The sequence below is a fragment of the Elaeis guineensis genome, chromosome 5 (genome assembly GCF_000442705.2).
Source record: "Elaeis guineensis isolate ETL-2024a chromosome 5, EG11, whole genome shotgun sequence".
Classification (NCBI taxonomy): domain Eukaryota; kingdom Viridiplantae; phylum Streptophyta; class Magnoliopsida; order Arecales; family Arecaceae; genus Elaeis; species Elaeis guineensis.
Window position 1 is genome coordinate 128,853,628 of NC_025997.2, and position 10,295 is coordinate 128,863,922.

The 10,295-nt window shown below is 37.8% G+C and overlaps 1 protein-coding gene across 1 annotated transcript; it reads right to left on the bottom strand.

The window, feature by feature from the left end:
• Positions 1–2,075: 2,075 nt before the first annotated feature.
• Positions 2,076–9,393, bottom strand: LOC105045745 (uncharacterized). Its single transcript, XM_010924125.4, has 5 exons — positions 9,044–9,393; positions 7,119–7,207; positions 4,823–6,799; positions 3,347–3,527; positions 2,076–3,256 (listed from the first exon to the last, which is right to left on the bottom strand). Exons 1-5 carry the CDS (start codon positions 9,201–9,203, stop codon positions 2,619–2,621), a joined length of 3,045 nt encoding a protein of 1,014 aa, XP_010922427.1. The 5' UTR covers positions 9,204–9,393; the 3' UTR covers positions 2,076–2,618.
• Between the last annotated feature and the right edge of the window lie 902 nt (positions 9,394–10,295).

Here is a 10,295-nt window from a genome sequence, read left to right on the forward strand (position 1 = left end):
TTCTCTCTCTTAAAAAAAAAAAAAAAAAAAGAAAGAAAGAAAAAGAAACTCTCACTCGACTAAAGAGAATAAGCTTTAGCTATGATTGAGAGAGGGATCCAAGACTGATTTTATTCAAGTAGCCACTTGGAAGAAAGGCTTAGGAAGGACGAATCGAGAATATTAAGCAGTAGTCTCGGACAGAACTACTTGTTCTTTGGATGAAGAGCTACTTCAGCATGGATTTGGATGTTGTAGTATGAGATTCTTCAAGATCTTTATGTCTTGGGATAAAGCTTCCATTCGCTTTTGACAAATGAGAGGGTCCAAGATATTAATGAATTCCACAGAGAATGTCCGTTGATGCGGCTGGTATGGGGTCCAAACACCATTTCATTAAGGCACTAGGCCTGTGCTGGTGGTCGACCTCGGCCCCATGGATTTTATTAATGCTGGCCAGATGGTGGTATATTGAATACATTAAGCATTCCTTTTCCTCATTGGATGGCTCAAATCTCATGATGATATCAAAGCATGCTTATGAGATTAGTCTCAGAGAAAAAGCTAAGCCATGTGATTATTTTCTCTAGAGGATAAACCCCCCTTTGATTTTCTTGCAGATATGGTTACCTTGTAATGTGCTCATCTCTAGAGCTAATATCTTACCAGATATGTTAAGAAACCATAAGGAAATTTCTGATGGTGATCCATTCAGACATATTCACACTTTAAAAGAAGAAGAAGTAAAATGGACTTGTGACCGTTCTGATTAACTCAACATCCCGGCATGATTTCAAAAGATTGTTCAGATTAAAAAGAAAAGAAAGCCATCAAACTATTCATTTTGTCGTCATCGCCGTCGGCGTTGTCGGTTCATATGGTTCATATGAAAAAAACATGCGAAAGACAATCACAATAAGGCTCGAACCAAATCTTAATCAATTGGAGAATCAGACACTAGGACTTGAGCTCGATTCATATGAATACAAGATGCCCAGGTTCGATCAGCAACTCCAACTGTCAAGGATGATATTCCATGGCATTTGAGTCACCTGTAAGAGCAAGACAAAAGCCTCAGGTAACATAAACAGTGAACTCCATTGAGCCTTCTCCTGGTCTTGGTGGGTATCATCTCCTGTATGATCTCAGTGCTGCAAGTGAAATTATCAACGGCTGGCCTCTTTCATGCTTGAACATATAAAGCCCAGTTTGGCCCAGAACCTGCCCCGATCGCCATTCTTTTGGGCTGATTCTTTGGTCCAGTTTCACCTTGCTTTGAACCACTCCCATTTTTCCCACCTCCATTTTCATATCCTTCATTTGCTCAGCAACCAAAGCCTAGAATTTTAAACGGCTGAGCATGCATAATCACCAAGCAGCGGAGTGAAGAGCACCTCTTTTTGTTATATGGGAATCTAAAAATGCCGGGAGGGAAAAAAAAAAAAGAGGACACTAAATTTAGACCACCCTAAAATGGGCCCTGCGGTTAGATAATGCAGTTCTACCATAGAAGCAATATCGAGACAAATTTGTGTGAGATTTTTACATCACCGGAGCACTGTTTTTGCATGAAACATAGCAGTGACCATGACCACATCTCTTGGGACATCAACACATCCTTGGAATCTCCAAGTCATATCCATAATCATATATGCATAATGATGATGATGATGATGATGTGATGATAATTATCACCATCATAATCATAACAATGATAATGATGCTGACGACGATGATGATGATAACGAGCATAATCATAACGATAATGATGATAATCTCAAAACAGAGCTAGTTACGTAGGGCTCAGGTGTTCTACAACCTGATACAATAACCTCAAGCTACCTATAATCTCAAAGAGAGAGCTAATTATTAAGTATGGCTCAAGTGTCCTACAACCTGATACAATAAACTCGAGCTACCTATACATTGCACGGACAAAAATAGACAAACTCGAGCACACTTAAAATTGCCAGCCCAAAAAAATTTACTGAATTATACAAAGTTTTTTCTTCAATGCGAACTCCTTCAATCTTGCTAGTTCTCCATCCCCATCTTTTCATTTTTTTTATATTTCACTACTCCACGCATTTCCCATGTTACGGAAAAGATTTTAAGAGACCATAGCCACAATATTTGAAGTTCATATTCGACTCACATTGCTTACAAGTTTAGCCCAATCAAAATGGAGCACTCATTCACAATCATATCCATCTCTTGAACCATGGAAAAGTATAACCACCTGCTGAAAACTACTAACTGCAAATCTTGGTGTAAAGTATCTGGGCAAACCAACAATGACAGCTATTAGCTATAAATCACATGCTACCTGAGTAGGATGGGTATGTGATGCTTCACCAGTTCATTGCTAAAGCCAACAATATAAATACTTTGATAATTGTTCTGAAAGGAGAGATTAACACCTGCTAGTGCATTAGGCTCTTCAGTAAATGGAAAATGACAGCGCGTGACCCATAATGATCTTCTGGACCTTGGATGACTTTAGATGATACTATCAGGCAGCAACATCGCAAGAGCAAAGCCCACTAGACATTCCCAGGTATCTGAAACTTTCAATTTCTATTGCAGAGGTGGCCATTAGACAGTAGCATGTATTTGCCAAACATATATTCTTCCGAAACCTACCTTAAGATGAACTCTGAAACAAGTTCCTCCAAAAGGTCCTCCTTCAACATCCTCTCAATCTCCCTTCCTATTATGTCAACATCATCTCCTGATTCAGACCACTTAAAATCCAGGACCTTCTCCTCTGGACTACCCATATTCAGTTCTTTCTGTTGTTTAACTGACATCTGCCATGCCTTCTCGACTAGCCCTTCACAGCCCCACATGGGCCCAATCTTTCCATTGGACTGCACCCATGGACGCAGATCCATGCATGGGGCGAGGATCTCAGCAAGAATAGAGTTTATAAGATCAAAAAACAATTTTCTCTCGGATTTTGACCATGTCGTCAGTTTGTTGTACTTCTGTTCAAGCTTTTCAAACATGCCTGGGTCCACTGGATATTCTGGAGAGTAGCATGAATTGACAAGCCTGTCCTGCTTCACAGCATGAACACCAGAATCAATAAGAATGTCAAGTAGGTATGAGTAGTCCCTTTCCTCTTCATCCCTGAATTCTTGCAGGATGTCTGCTGTCTCCTCAAGGGAGTGACTATCTCTACTCACATCCTCATTACCTGATACGAGCAGTCCAGATCCATCTGCATGTGCATCAGTTGACTCCAGCTGCAGAAATTGAAGCTGCATTTGGAGATCTGGAACACAAATTCCAAAGGTTAGAACAGGTGAACAAAAGTAAGACTGTTACAAAATGAATGAAATATGATATTTTTTTTCCAACTTACCCTTAAGGTCTGCATCAAGCCTCTTGAAACATCCCAAACTGGACTTCTCTTCTGATGGTGGCTCAAGAACAGAGACCGGACTTGGTTGCACAACCTCTTTGGAGCTTACAGAAGACCCTGATTCTGTATCATCGGAGTGCATAGGATGAAAATCAACTTGAGGACAGTCCAATGATGCTTCCTGGAAGGATACAACTCAATATTTAGTATAGAAATATTGCTTAGATGTACTTAATGCAAATCAATTCCCATACTTCTTGAAAAGAAAGGTTCACTTATTTTATATAAAAGTGAGAGATGAAGGCATAGATGATATATTTTTAGAGTTTAATTTCATCATAAAGACAAAATTTTGGTGAACAGTGTTAATGTCTAAACCACCAATTACATAGAGGCTCAAAAACAGAAAATGGAAGAAACATGGAAGAAGATAAAGGGCAGAGTAATTTTCCAAAATACTAGTTACAAAATAGGCAAAGTCCCATTATGCAAGATGAATAAAGTTGGCAGGAACATGATAGTGATAATGATTCATATATGACTTGGAAATGAGTATGACTGATGGTGTCAAATACCAATCTTAATGTTCGGTAGATTGGTCCCCCGGAAGAGGTTTGTCTGGAGTAGATTTGCCAACTATAGTCATTATTTGTAGTGTCAGTCAACACAACAGAGAGAATTCAGTATTGCACAATAATATGTACAAAATGGATGTTAAGCAGATAACACATGATAACTAAAATTACCAACTATGAACACAGGAATCATTTGTTTATGTTCCGATTACAGCTGGATCTAAGTATATTCAGATTTTACATGTGGATCATGCATGGTTTTTGTTGCGGCCAAGGGCTCATGGCCGGACATATGAAGTATTGTCCATTCTGACCGATGGACCTCACGATTTTGTTCTTCAAAAAGCACCTCACGTAGAAAGAAAGGTCTCTTCTTAAATAAGCCAGAGTCCCCTTGACTCACAACCAATATGGAACTAATGATGCCCTCTCTTCTACATAGCTGTTTTAAATGAGAGAACGAAGTGACAAATCCTCTTTTCAACTCTCCCACTCTAGTCGTTGCTTCAGAAGTAGCTGCTTTAGCTTCAGCCATGAATTTTCAATATTCCTTTTTATTTCTCATCAAATGAATGGCATCTTCTAAAAATCCTAGCTATCCTTAGCATGATATTGGGGAAACTCATTCCTATTACTCAAAATAGCATGAAACATATGCTTGCATATTCATGCATCGGTCAAATTGGATATGTAGTTATTGAGGAAGGAGGGAGAGGGTGTGTGCACAAAGAGGGAGCAAAATGCATGTGCAAACACAAGAAAGGAAAATTGAAAGCAAAATATAACTTAATTCAAGAAATTATTTTCCCCCTTTATGTGGCATGCTATGAAACAAAAACATGTCTTCTAAAATTAAGGAAATTCCCATTGAAAGATCATTCTGATCATTATAAATATTTACCTCAATAGCTAGACCATTCTGATCATTGCCAGAAGAGTCTCCATCCTCTCTTAGAAGTATATTTCTTGTTCGCTGCTGGACAGATGCCCGTGGAATTTTGGAGTCCATATTCTGGGGAACTGAGAAATTATCAGTCAGGATCCCCACATCGGCCCTGGTGTCATAAGAGATGTCAGGAACCTTAGGCCTCACTTCAGCAGGAAATTTCGTATGAGCCTTTTTCCTCATATCTTCTGGATTCACATGAATATCCCATACAGGTAGCTTTTCCTCACCCCCAGAATTAAGATACTGAGATTTAGTGTCAAATTTAGCATATCTGCATAAAGGACTTCCATCAAGGTTGGATTTTCCATTTAAAGAAACATTTGGGCCCAAACCTAGCACATCATTAAGAATATAACAATCACCACCGCCACCACTACTTCGATCCCTTTTGCTGCATGGATTTAGAGCTTCATGAACTTTTGATGAACCTGAAAGAGATGAGGACCTTGGTAGATTTATAAAATATCCATCGTTCCAGCCGTCCATACTACTAATACCTGAAGGGAAACCCCGCGTCTTGGGCACCTCAGCTCGAGCCAGCTTCTCATCCGACACTTTATGGATACTCTGCAAATCCCAAATTGTCATCGGTCTTTCCTCATCAGACAGAGCAAGCATTTCCCCTAAAGTACTCATATCTCTAGCGACATGTTCCACCTCCTTAAACTGGTTGCTCAACTTGCATTGCTTGGAAAGGTGTCTTCTAGCTTCCCCGCTCACGGAATATTCAGCAGAATAAGTGGATGAGTTGCTATAGCTGCTATTCCACTCATTCGAGTGATCAAAAGACCTTCGAAATGCCACAGAATTGTGTAGATTAGACATTCCTGGCATAATACACGAGCTTTCATCCCTGATGTGCCCATTAAGTCTCAAAGTAGATGCCCTCTTAGTATCACTACTGCCAGACTGTCTCATTTCTATTGTAACATCTCTAGCAATTTCTCTTGAACTCTTCTTTTTGGTACCCAAAGCATCCACATTATCAAAGAAATTATGCCAAACTCTTCCTTCCCTGTATGACTCCCGAAATCCAGGTCGTCCAAATTCTCTGTGACTTCGGAAATCCAACTGAAAATTCTCAGAGGCTCTTGGTAATGAAACAGTTTTACCTGTGTTCCAGGCCTTCTCAAGACTTGGCTTCAAAACAACAATCTGACTAGGATGAGGACAAATATAATTTTTGCCAACATACTGTAATCTTGGCAGCTTATATGAATGAGAACCATTGTATTCTTTAAAAGAGTGACTCAGAAGGCCAGGAGTGGGTTTCCTAGAAGAGCATACTTCATGAGTCTCATACTTTGTAGTGTTTGATGATTTTAAAAGTGTGATGCGGTTTGCATGAGACGAGGAAGGAAAACACTTCAAATCATGGAGATGTTTTGTACATAGAGAATTGGGTTCTTGGTGATATTTCAGAAAAGAAGCCCTGCTGGTATCAAAATTTTCCGATGCATCATTAAATTCCTTTGAGCTTCTAAGTGTTTCACCAGTTGAAAGAAACATTGTATCCATGAACTTCTGCCTGTTAAAGGTTACATCAGTCTCAAGTTTCATTCTTGGCACTCCCTTATGAAAGAACTCATCCTTGTCCTTCTCAACCTTGGATGTTTCCATGACTTCAAAAACATCTTTTACTCCCTGGAGCTCAGGAGTGTTTGTCTGAAGTGAACGATCCACATAAGGCACATACTTCTCTTGAGAACCTGTAGTATGTGATGCTTTCAACAAGCAACCCCCTATTTCCTTCTTATGTTTATCAACTACCTTGGGAGGAGGCAACTCATCAAGACCCATCAATCTAGCAATTACACTAGGTGAGGTTCTCTTTGTATCTGTTTCTTTAAACATCTCTTCATTCATTATTGCTTTATTTGGTCTTCCACTGACTTTCCTGTATGAGTTTTGCCTCAACTCACGGGAGAACTACAAATATGGAAAATATAAGCATGTGAACATATGTATTATGAGTGAATAGTAAGTTATCCGAATGCATGCATTAAAGAGTAAAGAAAGAACACCAAGAATATATATTCAATATCATGAATATGTTACAGAAAAATGGAGTACATTTCAGTAAGATAAATCAGCATGATGATTTAAAGACCCATTTAAACAAAAGGAGAGTCTGCATGCCAATAAAAAAGGCATAATGGATAATATTCAGTGTAACTTACTAATAACTTAGACACAAGCAGTGCTTATACGATTCATATTAGCTAGAAAACAAAAATCAAGCACTTACAGAATTTTCTTCTCTTCGAGAGACACTTCCACAAGTAGAATCTGCAGCACGGCAAACAGCATTTCTTTGTCCCTTTAATTGCTCATATCCTGGGTGAAAAACAACATATGCATGACGATGATTCCTCAAATCTATCAGAATAGGATTTTAACCTCAATAACAGACTACTTTAAAATATATTCAGCATACCTGTAAAGTAAAAAGTCTGGTGCAAGATAGCACCCAACACGCTACATTTATATGCAAAAGATGAACATATGTTTTTAAACATCTGAAAACTTATGTTTTTAAAACATTAATTTTAAGTAGGTAAAAAAATACTAAAAGAAGGTAAGGACAATTACTTTATAAATATATATATATATATGTGTGTGTGTGTGTGTGTGTGTGTGCATACATATATATATATACATACATACACACACACACACACACACACACACACATATACATACATACATATATATATATATGTGTGTGTGTGTGTCTATATATATATATATATGTATATATATGTATATATATATGTATATATATGTATATATATATATGTGTGTATATATGTGTATATATATATGTGTGTATATATGTGTATGTATATGTGTATATATGTGTATATATGTATATTTATATGTGTGTATATATGTATATATGTATATATATGTATATATATATATGTATATTTATATATATATATGTATATTAATTAAACGGCCACCGTTGATCCATTTAAGGCAGCTAAATTATATGCATCAGTCTCTCGGAAATTTGTCAAAATTGCCCATTTTAATAAACATGGAAAATAATGAACTGTGAATGCAAATCCTTCACAACCCCATTTGTAAGAAATTTCCTAGAATTAGGGTATGTGGTAGATTTCCATCCACTGTACAACTCAGAATTGCACCGAACACGCCAAGGTGATTGGTTTTAAATGGAAAGGAAATCTTAGCTAGATTTTCTTGAGGCCTATAAACAACTGCCACATATTCACGTTGTAGGAAATTCACACAACTTGAACTGTAGAGTATCAGTTGCCGTTTTGCGGGAGCAATTACGTCCGCTATATCTTAAACTTAGAAGTTAGGTAAAGAAATCATGTGATATTTAGCTTCATGGTTATAGCGGCCAGAAACTATATTTAGAAATTGGAATCCAAACTCCTGTAATGAAGATTTAAAAAAAAAAAAAAAACAGAACCGCTACCAAGCAAATGGACTTAAAAAAAACCGCAGTCAATGACTTAACTGCTTACGAGTAAAATTTTCCGGTGAAAGAGGGTACAAACCGATGGAAAGGAACGTCCATTGGTGGAAAAGCGTTAGTAAAGCCAGCTTCATTAAGCTGGAGTAACGCTGGTCAATTAGGAGGTGGAAATAAGATGGCTTGGTAAAGATAAAACAAAGAAAGCAGGCGCGGAAGAAATCAACCAACGGGCACGAAGGTTGGATCTTTTTTTTTTCTTTGAAGCACTAAATAACAACATAAAAAATAAATAAACGCGAAAAATGTCAGAAATTCGTATGAATGACATATAAGCTGCATTATAAGCTTAGAAGATAAACAAAATTAAATAAAATAAAATGTTACAAGATATCAAACCCCCTTTTTGTTCGAGAAATACAACAAACACAATGTCAACTCGGTGAAATCCATAATTTTTCTAAAAAATCTTTAGGATTTCATTTATATTTAAGCAACCAGTGGCAACAACACTAAAACAGAAGGGATTTTTCTTTAAAATTGCAGACAGAAAAGAAATGAAGAGATTTTTCGGCTCAAAAAAGAAAAAGATTTGATCTTTATAAGATTGGAAATCTCTCTGCAACATTCAAAGCATAACCTGAGGAAATACATGTAAAGCAGAGGGCAAACTAAAGCCTTAACAGTTGTGGAAGCAAGTACAGGATGTGGAAGAGGAGCACCTTCGCCGTGACCCCGACCCAGCGAACCGAGATCATAGCCATTAGTCTTTGAATATAAGCCCACCATCATCCTCCTAACCGTCCCACCGCCCGCGCAGAAGGCCTTCTCCCTTCCCCGCGACCTAACGCTCCGCGGAAATCGGTAGTCCATCTCCCTCATCCCCCGATCCCCACAAGAATCCCAACGCCCAACAAAAATCTTGGAGAAATCTCTTCAAGAGAGAAGAGAAGAGTGGGATGGAGACCAAAAGGAGAAGAAGCGAGGGATGGGAGGAAGGAGAGAGAGTGGGAAACGGAGGTGTTGGTTTTGGGGAGGGGGGAACGGCAAGCGAGGGGCAACGGTACGGGGGAGCATTAAATGGCGGCGTTGTAATTAAAAGTAAATAACGACGGGAGGGAGCAGGAAGGCCGAAACCTGGTCGGTTTGTTTATCGAATTGTTTAAGACAAATTGGATGGGTTGTATAGTTTTCTTACATATGACAAATAATAAACTGCGTGGTATTGGTCTTTCCATACATTATTTGTCGGACATGTCTACCAAAAATAGAAATCCTGTCTCCACTCTCCCTCCATTTTTGTTTGGATGCATGTTTACCGCCTGGACACCCGCGCATTTTCTTCTGTGAAATTTCATGCATGCATGGAGTAAGTTGTAAATGTTGTTTGTCTACTTAAACATCCCCAGGTGAATTGGATATCGTCATCATGATAGACAAAATTATGGGTATCGCATGATTTCAACAAATTTCATGCATATCTTTTTCAAAAAAAAAAACAAACAAATTTCATGCATACATGGAGTAAGTTGTAAATTTTGTTTATCTACTGAAACATCTCGGATATCGTCAAGACAGATTGATAAAAGTGATAACAAAAGAATCCAATAATATCGATAATATATGATTTTAATAAATATATTTATATTTGTTGCTGTCGGTCCCCGACGTGATAGTCAGTGATGAGCCAAGTTACAGCATCAGAGTGCTGGATGGCAAAGAACTTGCAAAATTAATTCATTTGTCAAAAATTATTTGATAAAATATTCTCTGATGTTTAAGTTAGTCGAAGATAGGGAACAGTTGAAATGACCAAAAATGAGAATCAAAAGCTTAATTATTGAAAAAAAAAATCTATCCACCTTCTCTATTTACCGCTATATATAAGGTGAGAAATGTCGTTACTATATAATTTATGTCCCTAAAATATGAGATGTGGAGATTACGGTATTTACTGGATGGTTATCTTATTAA

What these genes read in the sequence shown, in the direction of transcription:
- LOC105045745 (XM_010924125.4), bottom strand. Translation starts at nt 9,203, where the DNA reads ATGAGGGAGATGGACTACCGATTTCCGCGGAGCGTTAGGTCGCGGGGA. An exon ending in AGAATGGTCTAGCTATTGAG is followed by an intron (nt 3,528 to 4,822) that starts GTAAATATTTAT and finishes GTATCCTTCCAG; the next exon opens with GAAGCATCATTGGACTGTCC. An exon ending in GCTTGATGCAGACCTTAAGG is followed by an intron (nt 3,257 to 3,346) that starts GTAAGTTGGAAA and finishes TTTGTGTTCCAG; the next exon opens with ATCTCCAAATGCAGCTTCAA.